Source organism: Clarias gariepinus, chromosome 18 (assembly GCF_024256425.1).
Source record: "Clarias gariepinus isolate MV-2021 ecotype Netherlands chromosome 18, CGAR_prim_01v2, whole genome shotgun sequence".
NCBI lineage: Eukaryota > Metazoa > Chordata > Actinopteri > Siluriformes > Clariidae > Clarias > Clarias gariepinus.
The window spans coordinates 16,262,580-16,279,140 of NC_071117.1; the positions used below are offsets into that span (position 1 = coordinate 16,262,580).

At 38.4% G+C, this 16,561-nt stretch overlaps 1 protein-coding gene across 1 annotated transcript in view; it reads left to right on the plus strand.

The window, feature by feature from the left end:
- Positions 1-16,561, plus strand: part of cfap58 (cilia and flagella associated protein 58) — a 132,336-nt gene that overhangs the window by 13,471 nt on the left and 102,304 nt on the right. The window contains 2 exon segments of the mRNA XM_053477311.1: positions 12,997-13,079; positions 14,712-14,903. Of these exon segments, the coding sequence (XP_053333286.1) occupies positions 12,997-13,079; positions 14,712-14,903 (275 nt within the window).

Below are 16,561 nucleotides of genomic sequence, written 5' to 3' on the forward strand. Positions count from 1 at the left end.
CATTTTTCAAAATTCACCCAAGTCCATACAGTGACTATACAGCTAGATCAGAGGGCAGATCATATTTACATATTCTGTCTGATATTCTTTCAAACCATCACCTGGCATTATGTTCTTCTCCATATAGGAATCATTATTATCATTATCATTCTCTCTCTCTCTCTCTCTCGCTCTCTCTCTCTCTCTCTCGTTCTACCTTTTCTCTCCCTGAGCTGTAGAGAATTGCATTGATTAGATGATAGTCTGTTGTTCTTCTCTAGGCCTTCACCTCTCTGCCACTGCTCCCACTTGTTTGTTTTGCTTCGTTGCTCTTGTTTCTCCTCCCTTGAACCTTCTCTATTTTCACTTTATTTTCAGTCAATCTCTGAGATATATTGTGATTCTGTTTTGTGTATGCTCTCGTACACTCCTGTAAATTGTCCCCCGGAGGGACTCATCAATGCTGCTAGGAATCGAGAAGCATGCACTCCCGAGAAGAAGGAAAATTGGGAAAAAAACTGCTTTGAAGAGCTAATTTTTAAAGAAATTGCACTCATTATATTTACATTGGCCATAAAATATAAGCCATTGCAAAACAGCCCAAGTTTGGATTGAAGCGTTTAGATGTAAAGTGTCACTTACTTTTAGTATTTGTGCTTCTGCCCTCGGAAAGGTGGTGAGACAGTTACATATAATATATAACACTGAGGCTCAGAGAGCGAGAGCGAGAGCATATCACAGAAATATATGTCGGACAATAATGCTTAGGTCTGCCACATTATTATCTGTCTAGCTCAGTCTCACTAAAGACTGTAATGATTCCTTATAGATACTTTTATCCTTTTATTCTTTCAGCTATATGTGATTCTTCCCTAAACAAAAATTAAAGCACACTTTTGTCTAGAATGGGTTTGTATACTGTAGTATTGTTAGGTTTATAGGAAGAGTGTCCGAATTGTAAGGTTTTAAGATAAATAAACCATAACCTTAACCCAGACACCATTTCTTGAATTTCAAACTTAAAGTTAAGAAATGATAAAAAGCTGTACATCCATAAAGCCTTTTACGGGAACGGTTTGTAACTCCTCATCTATACCCCTTTCTCCTGTATACAGGGTCGTGGGGGGCCTGGAGCCTATCCCAGGAGACTTAGGGCACGAGGTGGGGTACACACTCATTCACACACCATGGGCAATTTGGCGATATCTATTAGTCTAGTCTAGTCTTTGGCCTGTGGGAGGAAACCCGGAGTACACAGAGGAAACCCACCAAAGCAACATGCAAACTCTATGCACACAGAGGCGGGAATTGAACCTGGCTGGGATTCAAGCCCGGATCCTGAAGGTGCAAGGTGATAGCACTAACCATTAAGCCGGGGTGCTTCCCATATGGTTCTTAATTGACGCCAGTTAGTCAAATATTTCTCATAGTAGGCTATATACGTAGTATTAGTGCATAGAAAGCACTTAGGAAATACTTTCAGTTACACTATGAACAGAATAATACATTAGAAAAAAATAACTTTTTTAATAACAAATGGCATTTCACCTTTTTCTGATTGTTTTATTATTTCCACTTTATTTTCAATCATAACCGTTTTCCTTTTCTTTAATTTATTACCAGCACTTGCATCAGGTTTATGCTTTGAAGGCATGGTTACCAGGTTAAGTGAGAGAACATTTAAGCCAAATACAAAGTTACAACCTCAACACTGTGTGAACATGTCCTGACTGATAATGGCAGATGCTCAAGATAATGAACCACTTAGGCTGTGCAATGTTGTTTCATCTAGTGAGTGAGTTTGTTATTACAAACCATTGTTTAAATCCAAATTGTAATATAATAGTTATTTTATGGCAGTCTAATTTATCTGTAAGTTGGACAAAGCTTTTAGGACAGGTTTTTTTTTTTTTTCCAATGTGACTTGGTTACCTTGTATTTAAACCCTCAAGCACTCCTCAATCCATACTACCGTATTAACTTTTGGACGCTCTTATCCATCTTATCTCATCACCCATTGCGTCACAGCACACTCTGACACTCCTAATTATAATGGTTGACATGAATAATGAATTAATAATGAATTCCAACATTCAGTGAGAAATTATTACGTTAAATTCCAGATAAATGGCAACGTCTGAACATTTTACTGAACATTTTAGACTCTGATGGTCATCTTGTTTAAAATAATTACAAGAGGCGTTCAAGTCAAACCGGGACTTTTCTCATGAATGAGGGTGTAAAAAGCAGATTGACTTTTTTAACAGAAGACTTTAAGTACAGTACAGTGATGAGAGTCATCACTGAATCGCTGAATCTTAAAAGAAAAGGCTGTACATCCATGAATAATAAGGCCAGCCATAATGGCTCTGCGCTACCGCAGTCATTCCCATGAACATTCATGGGATCCTGGGAGGCCAATATTTTAGACATGAAGCTGGCAGTGATCCGGCATACTAAAATAATGTAAAACCTTTTATGCCCTACTATTTAAACATTTGGATAAGTGTGTTATTGTAACAGGGGACTATATAGATGAGTAAAAGTAGTTATTAGTCATAACCGGGATCTGTTATTCTGCCGAATCAAAAGTCCTAGTTTGACTTGAACACCCCAGGTATTATCTTTTTTTTTATTAAAATAGCCAGTAACAGTTTGTCTCTTCCAACAAACCTTTTTTTAAAGTTTGTAGTTCTGCTTTAATGATATCGGCTGCGCATGCATAAACACACCATTTACAGTACAAGAATATATATGTCTATACTTATAGCTGGTCTTTATGGTAGGGCATTATAAAACAACTTTAGCCTTTTTGACACGCTAAATAATTTTAAAGCAAATAATAAAAAATAAAAAATATATATTTGGTCGGGCAAAACTTACTCCTGCCCACAGGTGATCATTTGATGTGGCTGGATTTGAGAAGGTCTTCTTTACTTACATGAATTGCAGCCTGCAGCCTTGTGTATAAAGCCTTGTGATCTGATATTAAAACGTGTTATTTATACATCCGTACAAGGGCAAAATTCAGACCTGTTAATATGTATTCAGGAATTATTGCCTAAACAAAACTGTTTTTTTTTTTTAGACTTACATAACTACAGACCTACAGGTTACTCAGACAGTTGCACACTCATCATGTATGCCAATATTAAGTAGATAGTTTATCTTCTATGACAATACATGTATAGATTTTAATGGACTAAATGAGTTGTAAGAGCAGCATAAGTGCTTGTTCAGTTTATATATTAAATAATCCAAACCACTGCCATTATTTTTTGCATTGGATAAAACATCAACATCAGTTGAAATAGTGATGAAGTGATGGGCCAAGTGCTATTCTATAAGCAGCCAGATAATACTGTAAGTAGTGAAGCCATATTGGTAAATTGGTTATTCCATCCATCTATTCATCTAGGAACCTATTCTGTAGTCCAACTAGGGACTGTGGAGGCCAATGGGTTTTTACAACTGTGGTAGGACCCCCTGGTCAACATTTACACATGGACTCCCACACTACAGGCAATCTGAGAACGCCAGTGAGTCTAATCATTTTGGACTATGGGAGGAAATCAGAGTACCTCAAGGAAACCCACCAAGCACAGGGAGAACATGTAAACTCCATGCACACAGGCCCCGAGGGGGATTTTTGCAGCAATATGTTAGAAACCATCTACAGTATTAGACTGTTTATTTAAGTTCTTGCCATCTTCTCATTCTTGCTGTTGTTGTTGTTGTTGTTTGTTTCATTGATTGCATGAAGATGTTGCTACAGTGGACACTTTGATCCACACATGGCACTGGTTTTATCCCATTACTATCTGGCCTTAGAACCAGCACTATTGATGTCCTGCATCCAGTGGTTCAGTTTGGAGCTGGGAATCAAACCCAAGCTGTTGGCACTACTACTGCTACATGGCAGTAGAAAAACGTACCACTGAGCGACCAATGCGCATTCTCAATCTTACTATGCAGCACATCACCGAAACATTTCTCTATACTATGAATAAATAAAGCAAGCAGTGGGCTTATACAATCTTCTTTATTCACACATGTTTTATAAGAAGCCCGCCATCATGATGTGAACTCTCCCAAAACCGTTTCTCAAAATGAATCAATCACAAGTTGATCGAGGCCATCACGCCACAACTTAGACACAGTTTCACATCACTTTTTATGTTTGCACATTGATATAAAGTGAAAATATTTTCCGCGGATATATCATAAATGTATTCTCAACCGGCCTCTTTATGACAGTGTGAATACAATTGATCACTTTAATTACATTTGGGGGGGAAAAATCAGCAAATTGCATTGGTAATGAAACCAGAGGGTAGCACATTATAGTAACAAATCTATACTCCTTTATTTTGTTTTTCATTGCGATTTTATTTTTCTGCCAAGTAATCCATACTGTACCCAAGTATCCATGATGAATTTGATTGCCGTTTTTGCCATGGTAGTAAAAATACTAAAAATAGACAAAGTACTAAAAAAGGACAAATGCTCATAATGGGTTGCGACAGAAGAAGTGCAGTTTCATAATTGGTCAAATGTAAAGTAGACTATATAACTAGAACCAGTGTACAGTATTTCTAACCAGCATAACATTTGGTTAAAAATACATTAGTTGGAAATATTAAATTATTATTACCATATAATAACTTTCATAGGATTTTTTCCAACATTTCTGGACAACATTATATAAAGAATAAAGAGCAACCAGGGTATGAAAGCTCCTTCGCTTTAATTGGTACATGGCTGGCGCCACACTGTCTGATGAATGATTTTTTTTATTCATTTATTTTTATTTTGACTTTCCCTGTTTTGCTGTTTAGGATGGCTAATAAACAAAAACCCAGCTGAAGCTGTACTATTTTTTCCAAAGTTTCATCTCCAACAGTGCAGCAAATTACTAAATAATGGCACTGATTTTGTTTTGTGGCTTTGTTCTCCAGTCTATTTTTGTGATTTCTGCTCTTTTTTTTTTACCACACCTGACTCAACTCCAAAATTCGTAACAAGATGAGTCAATGCATTAAAGCAGGAAAAACACATACACAAAAAATGTGCAATGCATGTGTGTAACTACAGTAAGTCTGCTTCAAGCCAAAAGTCCTTCCAAAAGAAGATCAAACACTCAAGCCTATCCCAGATGGGGACATTCTAATAATCTATGTCGCTTAAGACGATTTAATTGTCCAAGTCTCTCCAATAATGGACGGCTGACATCATATATTAAAAGTTTGGTCTTTTTCCTTTTTAATTTTGTTCTTTTTTTGTGGATAGTGATGTTAATTTCAGCCTTGGTTTTGATTTGCTTCCATGAACTGCAGGCATTTGTACCAAATGATGGATGAAGCTTCAGCCAGCTTCTCATCGTAATCAGGGCTTTCCATCGTGATGCATGTTGTCATTTTAATCAGAGTTGCCATAAGTGATTGATGCGACAGGCTGTGGCAGTTAGACCAGCAATGTGATTGGTTAGGGAGGGGAGGACTGGGTGGAGTTGTTGGCAGAGCAGACGGAACAAGTAATGGATATTTTGCATAACAGGAAAGAGAGAATAGGAGAGGGAGAGAGAGATGGTGCGAGAGAGCATGGTTTACATATCAAACCTTTCTATTCTTTTAGTTTTCTTAGACTGTTTTTGTTTCTTTTTGGCTAAAATTAGCTTCCTGAAAGACTTTTCAAGGCTCTCATTTTTAGTCCAGTTCCTGTACCTGAACAGTTTCACATGAATTTGTTGTTTGTTAAACCACAAAGTGACCTATGAATTAATCAAGCATAAAAAAACATCTAACTCAAGGCATGAGCCTGAGAGAAACAGGTGCAGATGATGACAGATGAACAGGCAGGTGATTAGTACTGTATACCGGTGATGCAGAATGCCGAGTGGTTGGAACAGACGAGAGGGGAAATGAGGTCGCTGCTGAGGGTGTTACATAAACAACCAATTTTTTTTTTCTATCTGTAGGGACTCTGCAGTCTGTCACAGTAAAACATTCGTTCTAATACTGTATCTTTAATTTATTCTACGTCATTACTATAAATAAACTTTAATTCAAGAATTGAAGGGTGGCTTAAGACTTTTGCTTAGCACTGTAGCATCATGTCTAAGATAAGACAAATTCCTTTTCCCAGTATACTTCTTGTTGATTGTTAAAAAAATGTGCTGGATCAAGTTCTAATTTCAGAGCGATGTGGGATGTGTTGAAGCTGTACCAATGAATAAAACAAAATGTGCATTGATTTTTTTGATATTACAAATATTAATGTTATCTTTGGATCCAAGTCGATAACTCTAAATAGTTGGTGATGTAAAATTGGATTTACTTTACCAACGCTCAATGCAACCACAGCGGGGCACAATCCAGTGTCTTCTTGTGCCAGTTTCAAGTCTAAATAAATGCAGAGGGTTGTGGCAGGTTGTGTATCCGACGTAAAACATTTGCCAAATCAATCATGTGAATCATTAACATGACTTCTATACTGGATCAGTTGTGGCCTGGGTTTACAATGACCACCATCAGTGCTGTTGACCTGTAAGGTGCCCATGGGAATTGGGCAACTGTTGGTCGAAGAAGGAGACGAGTAAGGCGTGTTCGTAGGCAGAGAGAAGAGAAACGGCAAGAGTTTAGGTGACGTAGGGACTTTGAAGGTTGGAACTATAATAGGGAAGGCAAAAGATTTGGTTGACAACTCTTTTGCGTGTCCAGGAGACTAGATGGAAAGGAAGAAAGGCTAAAAGCTAAGAAACAGGGTTAAAAAAGAAATAGAGTAGCAGTTATCCTGAAAGAGAATTTTGTAAGAAATGTTCTGGAGGTGAAAAGAGTATCAGATAGGGTGATGAATCTGAAGCTGGGAATTGAAAGTCTGATGTGAAATGTTGTTAGTGGTTGTGCCAATCAGGTAGGATGGGAATTAGAAAAGAAGGAGAGATTCTGGTGTGATTTAGATGAAGTAATGCAGAGCATCCCCTGAGGTGAGAGAGTGGTGATTGGTAATGGATTTTAATGGACATGTTGGGGAAGGGAACAGAGGTGATTAGAATGTGATGGGCTGGTTTGGTCTTCAGGACAGTAACAGAGAAGGACAGATGGTGGTGGACTTTGCAAAGAGGATGGAAATGGCAGTAGTAAATACCTTCTTTCAGAAGAGGCAGGAACATAGGGTGACAGAGAAAAGCAAAGTCAAATGCACTCAGGTGGACAACATCTTGTGTCGACATTGTAATCTGAAAGATATCAGTGACTGCAAAGTATTGTTAGGGAAGAGTGTAGCCAGACAACACAGAATGGTGGTGTATAAAATAACCTTGGTGGTAAGGAAGGTAAGGAGGACAAAGGCAGAGCAGAGGACAAAGTGGTCAAAGTTGAAAAAGGAGAAATGTTGTGTAGGTTTCAGGGGGGAGTTGAGACAGGCTCTGGGTGGTCAAGCAGTGCTTTGAGTTGACTGGACAACTACAGCTAAGGTGATCAGGAAGACCGGTAGGAGGGTACTTGCTGTATCATCAGGTAAGAGAAAAGTGGACGAGTAGACTTGGTGGTGGAACAAGGAAGTCCACGAGTGCATACAGAGAAAAAAAAAAATTCTAAAAAGAAGTGGGACACTGAGAGGACTGAAGAGAGTAGACAGGAGTACAGGGAGATGCAGCATAAGGTGAAGGTAGAGGTGGCAAAGGCCAAACAAAGAGCATATGAGTAGTTGTATGCTACTGTAGGTTGGACAGTAAGATCTTGGAGAATGAGAAGGTCCTAGCGGAATGGAAGAGAAGTGTATTAGTGCTGATCTTTTAGAACTAGGGAGATGTGCAAAGCTGTGGTAACTTCAGAGGAATAAAGCTGATGAGAAATACAATGAAGCTTTGGCAAAGAGTGGAAGCTAGGTTAAGGGCGGAGGCGAGCATTTGTGAGCAGCCTTATGGTTTCATGCTTAGAAAGAGTACATCAGATGCAGTATTTGCTTTGAGGATGCTGATGGAGAAGTACAAAAAAGGTAATAGGGAGTTGCATTTTATCTTTTTAGACTTAGAGATAGCGTAAGACAGGGTGCAGAGAGAGGAGCTGTGGTATTGTATAAGGAAGTCTGGAGTGGCAGAGAAGTACTGTATGTGAGAGAGGTGCAAGACATGCATGAGAGCTATAGGACAATGGTGAGATGCGCCGTAGGTATGACAGAAGAGTTCAAAGTGAAGGTGGGTCTGCATCAAGGATCGGTTCTGAGTCCCTTCTTGTTTGCTATGGTGATGGACAGGATAACAGATGAGGTTAGACAGGAGTCTCCATGAACTATGATGTTTGCAGATGACATTGTGCTTCGTAGCAAAAGCAGGAAACAGGTAGAGGGAAATCTAGAGAGGTGTAGATATGCTCTGGAAAGCAGAGGAATGAAGGTTACCTGCAGCAAGACTGAATATATGTGTGTGAATGATAAGGACCCTAGTGGAACAGAACTACATGGAGCAGAGGTAAAGAAGGTGCAGGACTTTAAGTACTTGGTAGAAGAATACTGAGGTTGGAACAGCCAGGCAGGAGGTCTAGAGAAAGACCTGAGAGAGGACATGAAGTTAGTTGTTGGGAGAGAAGAGGATGCGTAGGATAGGGTTAGATGGAGGCAGATGATTTGCTGTGGTGACCTCTGGAATGGAACAGCCGAAAGACAACTATATAAACCCTCAAGATCTTGTAATGTCTAAATAATATGTTACTTTGTAGTCCTGAAAAGGTCTGTTGTATTTCCTACAATCTCGTTTTAACATCTTCGTTATTTATGTCATTTCCCACCAATACGACTTTATATAATAATTGACTAAATGGAATGGAAGTACCTATTTTATCATCTAATAGCAATGATTCTGAAGTTCTCTGAGTTCTGAATCTGTGAATTAATCTACTGTAACAGTATAAAGAATGACCGAATCTACAAAATACCATAGAAATTTAGAGCAATTAACTTAAGGTCATGTGTTAGAGCAGCCACAAAAGTACTGTACATCAGAAAACACAAAACACCTAAACGTGTACTTGTCAGGCGGACAGGTTATTCGAACATCAAGGTGAGATCTGTAAGTGAAATATAATTGTATGTCATTATGAAAATGTCACTGCGATGAGCTGGAAGAGAAGATCTGGTCTGATAGGATACTTATTGCTTTCAATTACAGTGTTGTTCAACAGGTTTCTGCCTTCACTGATGGTAATAAAAATGCCATGAATATGCAACACCACCATCTTACGCCTTCATTCTGCATTTTGTTATAATCATGAAGATAGACTCTCTCTCTCTCTCCAGCCCTCTCAGCATCTCACTTGTTCTCTCTTTCACACTCTCTGTATTACCTTTAGTCAGACTCTCCCTATCTTTTTCTTTCTCTCAGTCCTTTCTCAGCTCAGTGATCGCTTTATTACCATGACTACAGTGCCAAGGAAATCGATAGTGGGATAACAGTAATAATATAGATAATGAGAGCAATGAAACAGCCATAATGGCGCTTTCTTTTTGTGTTTCTCAATATCATTATCACCCCAACCTTATGACGGTAGTACTGTCTCTCTCTCTCTCACACAAACATAAGCATACAAGCACACACAAACACACACACACACACTTATGCACACAGCCTCATTTAGGATGATGATGTAAGGTAGGAGTTGAGCGATTAATCTTGTTATTGCATGCAGGTACTGTATTTTTTCAGCCTGTGTGCGGTCTTCACTGTCCCTCAGGCGATCTCACACTGACATGCCTCTCACAACAATTACTGCTGTAGGTCTCTTTTGGGAAAAAAAAAAACAGTATTTTTCACCTTGTGGTATGCGACATTTTGTCCAAACAAATGCCTGCAGGGTTTAAAAGTTTCTTCTTCTCCTTTTTTCTTTTAGTTTTTGGCTTCTTGTGTGCGTGTGGGGGGAACGTTCCAGGCTTAGGTCTTCAGGATCCAGAACTGTCTCTTGCATGCTTACTCTCTCTCTTTCTCTCTCTCTTTTCTGAGGGCCTGCAAGTGATTTCTCTATAGTGATTGGAAGATGCCTTGATCTGTCACATATACATTAAAGAGCTGTGAAATTCTTACTTTACAAGTCCGAGGTAGAAAGCTGGGGACAGAGTGCAGGTCAGTCATCATACAGATGAAGCAGATGGGGTTAATGGCCTTGCTCAAGTGCCCAACTTGGTTTTAAGTGGTTAGGACCACTGACCTTCTCATCAGTAACCCAGCGGCCTAACCCCCTCCCAATGAGCTTCCAATGGCTCCCCACCACCAGTCTAAGATAAGACATGTGGCATTGTAAAACTGGAATAAACTGCATTGAAAGCGTCAATAATAGGTAAAAGAGATAGCGCTACAGTATTTATACACCATATAATGATTATATGGTTACAATACATGTTTGCTGCCATACAGGTGCATTTATAGGTAAACTAATGCATTGATTGGCTGTTAAGTGACACATACTGTATAGCCTTTTATAGCGCACTTTGAGCGCTAAAAAAAAAAAAGCTTGATTATTGGTATATTAATTGCTCTCAAATATCAGAAAAGCATTAGGGTCCGATTGGAACGGTCACTCGGTCCAGACCACCGTGTAGTGATGCCTGCCTAAAGGTGTCTTCTGTACCGTGGTAATATTATAAACATTAAAACTGCTTAAACAATCACTACTCATAGTTGTTCTGGCTCCTAAAGTAACTTTGTATTTCTTTTCATTCCCAAGATTTTCATAAAAACCTACAGCAAATCTAGGACACTGCCTTAAATAATGCATTGTTTTACTATTAATATTTGTTATATTTTATGCTGAATGCTATGGAAGAAATACAAGTCCAATTGTAGCCCAGTCGGAACATAAACTGCCCTATGATCAAGTTGACACCTACTGAAAAATGATCGGTTGCACCAGTTGACATATACTGTACTGTAGTTTATGAACCATTTTAATCTATTGTATATTATTTTCGCATCGTTTCTTTACATGGACAGTTATGAGCCCTGATCGCTGAAAGTGGGCTTGGTGCAGAAATGTTCCTGTGCTACAACATGTACTGTAAACTAAAAAAGATCATAAAGCCAAAAACAGGCTGTTGTATATTCCGAATATAAAATAATGGAGCTCTTGAACTGAGATACTTGCAAAGTACAGTAGTATACAGCACAAAACTATTTTAGTAGTACCATGTGTGTGATATTATTACAGTCATGCTGTTTAGTGTATTTAAATGCAAATCAAGTTTGCGAGCATTTGTTATTTTTTATGGTCCTGGTTTGTCACTCGAACAATGTTAAAGTTGTTGTACAAGAGCATAAGCAAAAAAATACAAATTACATTACAAAGAGATAGATAAATCGAATCGCCACGTTAATGCATCATTTTCTAAAATGTCCTGAATATCTCTATCCTGTATCTCTATATGTATATTACGCAAAAAAAAAAAAGATGAAGATTAACCAGGTTCCTGTCTATTTACTCATCTTTAACTACTAAAGGAAGTAATGTGTTTTAATGGTGGCACCGTGGCGTCATACCTTCAGAGTCGAGAGTTCGAGTTCTGCCTTCGGGTCGTCCCACAGTCAAGAAACATACAGATTAGGTTACTTGGTTTTTCCAAATTGCCCATAGTGTGTGAGTGAGTGTGTGTGATCTGCGATGGATACTCTCCTTGTCTAGTGCTCCAAGTTCCCTGTGTTCCCAAGTTCTACTGTGCTCTCAGTTTACACGGCCTTACCTTGTACTGCTGCGGAAATGTTCGCTCAAACAAACCCGTACTTTATCTCATTGTGGCGCTTCACATTACTGCTTTTTATTATAAAATTTGACCGATACTCCAAGACAAGTGACAGTTTCTTAAAGACTATCATTACTGGACACGAGACATGGACTCATCACTACAAGCCTGGAAGTAAACTGTAGAGTATGGAACCGAAACATCCTCAATCACCTCAATTGCCCTAGGAGGACAAGGATTCTCATCTGATGACAGCAGTGCATTTGTGGCTTGCAGCTTACATTTACGGCATTTGGCAGACACCCTTATTCAGAGTGACTTACATTTTTAATCAGATTATACATTTGAACAGTAGAGGGTTAAGAGCCTTGCTTAAGGGCCCAAAAGTGGCAACTTTGAACTTTGGAAGTGAGGTTTGAATCTGGAACCTTCTGAATCATAGTCCAATGCCTTATCCCCTGACCCGAGCCTTAAACAGTTTTAATGAGGAAATACGAAACTTCGTAACAGATTGGCAAAGGTATTGAAAAGTAAGAAGATCATGTCAACAATATATGTATTTGTCTTTTTTAAAAGTTAATTTAAATAAATTAAAAAGATAGAGTGTGGATAATTTTTGACTCCCCCTTATACATAAGTACTGTAGGATAACCACAGACAAGATTTATGATTTCCTTGTACAAAGAAAGAACAGAAAACCTGTTAACAGAAGCCTATGGGCAATTGTTGAGGCAATCGATAAACACTTATGTAAAACATATTCTTAAAAAGCTTTAATGAGTTCTTGCTTTGCTTTGATGATTCATGATATCATGGTGCTGTATATCAGCTATTTTGGTTTACATTTTCACACATTTTCAGTATTAAAGGCAAGTGCTGAAAGGGTTGGCCTGGACACATACTTATATAATTGTACCGTGTCCTTGGGTACCTTATAAATAAAAATGATAACAAAATCACACCCGGAGAGCTCTACTCAAGACAATGTTTATGTTGGACAGATTTAAATAATTTCAGTGAGTCACTAAAAACATTCCCTAAAGCACATATTTATATTAAAATGCCGGCTTGAATAATTTGACTTACGTATCTTTTAATGCTTTGTTAGAACATGAAAGTGATGATATCAGTGGAATTTATTCTTTCTCTGTAGGTCACTATGGAGATGAACATAAAGTTATATACTGTACTGTAAATCCTGGGCATTCACTTAAAATTTTCTTATTAACACTTATATTAATTCTGAATGCTGAATACTTCTTGGAACATAAACCCCGGCCTTTTTATTTGCAGAAATGGAGATGGCACAGAAAAAGACAGAAAGTGACAAGAAGAAAATAGACGAATTGATCCGGGAGAAAGACATGCTGAGTAAGGTAGGTGCATATGATTAGATTTACCATATGAATTTTTTATAAAGTGGCAATTGAAAATTAAATATTTAAGTCATTTATTTATATGTGGTGGAACCAAGGGTATCATTGCAGGCCTCACAGCTATGTGAAGTTTCATAGGATCTCCAAGTACGTCCTTTCCCTTCATATTTCACACCTAAAAACAAGCTAAAAAAATCATGGCAGTGGGTGGATCAGCTACATTAAACGCTGAATTACTCCTAGGTTTGAATGATTGTGAATGTGTGTGGGCATTGTTTTTTTTCTGAGAGATTGTGCTAGAAAACCAACTACAGTGATAACCTCGGATTGCGAGTAACGCGATTTGCGAGTGTTCTGCAAGACGAGCAAAGATTTTTAATAAATTTTTACTTGAAAAACGAGCAAGTCTTGGTTTACGAGCACCGAGGTTCATGTATCACGCAAGCGCTTCTAGTTTTGACGCCGAGCGTCATGTGATCACAACTGAGCCAATGGTATTTCTCGCTCTTGCGCTGCAGAATTGTGGGTAATCATCTTCTCTGCTGGGTCTTAGTGCTAGTCTCTTACTGGTACAGATGTGGCCTTTAAGACTGCGTGTGTTTTCCCGCGAGATGCCGCAATTTGCCGCGTGCCACGACTTGCCGTAAGCAACATTCAGGAATTTAAATAAATGTGTTGTGTTTCACTAAATATCCGTCAGATGGCGCATGGAAGGACTTGGAAGGACACACGGGTGCGTTAAAATAATATATATATAGTCATAGTCTTACTTAATTTGTTATAGTTTAGTCATGAAACTTTTGCATGGGACTAATTGACTAAGTACCAAAAATATATTTATGTACATAAAAAAAAGACATAATAATGACTTGTTGAGGGACAACAAGTCCCTCAGCATTTCACTACATTTCGTTCTGTGTATGACTGTGTATGTGACGAATAAAATTTGAATTTAAATTTGACAAAAATAATTGGTTAAATGCTGTATCATCTTATATTAATGTACATAATATACGTTACATTTTTAATTTTGTTTCAGGTGCACATGAAACTGGTATTTCTAAAGGGTTTTTAATCCTAAATTGAAAAGAATTTTATAAACAAATAAAAAAATGCAGCTATATGTTAAAAGAAAGTATAGCATGCTCAGAAACAATAATATCAAGTTATCACATTGCAAATTCTCGATACTCTACCACCTTTGAGCTGTGATTTGCTCTATTAACATAGTTATAAAAATGAAGTGCAATTCACAATCGAGTAGCTTCCTGCGCCGCTGATCTCCAGAATATTGCGGTATTATTGTGGATATGGAGATGAGTGGCCATTCATATTTAATTGCATTGAAAAAACGCTGCCTTCTTCCACACACACACACACACACACACACACACACACACACGTGCAAAATACACACATTGTCATGCAGACTTAGCTTCTGAAATTGGCTGTACATGAGTCTCCTGCTCTTCATCTACTTTTCTCTAATGCATTTTAGATGAAAATATGTCCTTCACTCTAACCAATTGACCACTTCTTGCTGATCTTTAAAATGAAAATCACAAAAAAAAATGCTTCTTTTGTTTGAGCAAGGCAGCATTTTACATATAGGCATGGTTTGTGTGTGCTTAGAATATGATTAAGGCAGCCAACGCCACTGAGAAGCAGTTAAACTTGGTCAAGCTGCATGAGCAGACGAAGAAGACGCTGGATCAGGAAATTCTCAACTATCGAGACGAGGCACAGAAGCAGCGCAAGATCATTTTTCAGCTGGAAAAAGAGCGAGATCGCTACATCAACGAAGCCAGTGACCTCACTCAGAAGGTAACACACACAAATACACATTCACATACAGACCCAGGATTGAGCAAAGCCATACGTTCACATCCACACAGATGTCTAGTCACAAACCCCACCTTAATGACTTAGTCACTGCTTAGCAACTGTTGCTATCCACCATGACATCAGTGAAGCTTTCAGCCCATTAGAAGCCATTGTCTCTTTCCCAAAGACACATTTTTAATTAAACCTGCCACCCATTTTCTAGAGTTTTTTTTTTATTTATAGTTTTTTCTACCCATTTTCAAAGGGAAAACAAACAAACAAACAACCTGTTTTTTCTTTTTGATGTGCATCTCGCCAACAGCTAAACACAAACACCAAATCGTTATAATTCAAAGACCACCCAGTATATATGAACATAATTCAAACATCCTTTAGGTGGTCAACTGAGCAAATTTGACTGTGCAACATGTTAAATCAGCTGGTTTGACTAGACTTTGTATTGTGTTGAATAATGATGCAGTTTGTAACGATGCAGCCAAAGTCAGCTGGCATTCTTCATTTCAAATAAATACGAGGTGGTATCAAAAAGTTTTGAGATCAGCTCTGTTTACAAGAAAATACTATATTACTTATTACTTACTTAATAAAGATCTGTAAACGTTTGCTCTTTGCCATAACTTGTATCCATAATGAAGTTACAGACGTGGTAACGCACATGGTCAGAATAGCACCAGTTGCACAACTCTAGATGAACACAGGACGATGTCTTTTGCCACACTGACTTATGAAGATCGGTGCTCCCAGTGCCTGAGGGTGCAGCCTTGTGCATGATAAATAGAAAGAACTTTATTTTCGGTAAAAATATGTACAAAGTAGAAGCGATTGGGAATGACAGCAACATAGCCACAAAGTGCTAGGCCACGTAAAATCACAGAGCGGGATCAGTGGATGCTGGTACGTATAGTGCACAGAGGTAATCAAATTTCTGAAAAGTTAATAGCTACAGATCTCCAAACTTCCTGTGGCCTTCAGATTAGCTTAAGATCAGTGCATAGAGAGCATCATGGAATGGGTTTCCATGGCCGAGCAGCTGCGTCCAAGCCTTACATCACCATGTGCAATGCCAAACATCAGATGTAGTGGTGTAAAGCATGCCGCCACTGGACTTTAGAGCATTGGAGACGTGGTCTCTGGAATGATAAATAACGCTTCTCTGTCTGGCAATCTGAATCAGTTTATGCTCCCAACTTTGTAGAAACAGTTTGGTTAAGGCCCCTTGCTGTTCCAACATGACTGTGCACCAGTGCACAAAGCAACGTCCATAAAGACATAGATGAACGAGTTTGGTGTGGAAGAACTTGACTTGTGGCCTGCACAGAATCCTGACCTCAAGCCAATAGATCACCTTTGATATAAATTAGAGTGAAGACTGTGAGGCAGGCCTTCTTGTTCATCATCAGTGTCTGACCTCACAAACGCGGTCCTGGAAGAAAGGTCTAAAAATTCCCATAAACACACTCCTAAACCTTGTGAAGAAACTTTCTAAAAGAGTTAAAGCTGTTATACTGTAGGTGCAAAAGGTGAGCCATCATCATACTGTATTAAACCCTATGGATTATGAATCGGATGTTACTCAAGCTCATACGCATGTCATATTATGGAATACTTTTAGCCATATAGTAGTATAAATATAAAAC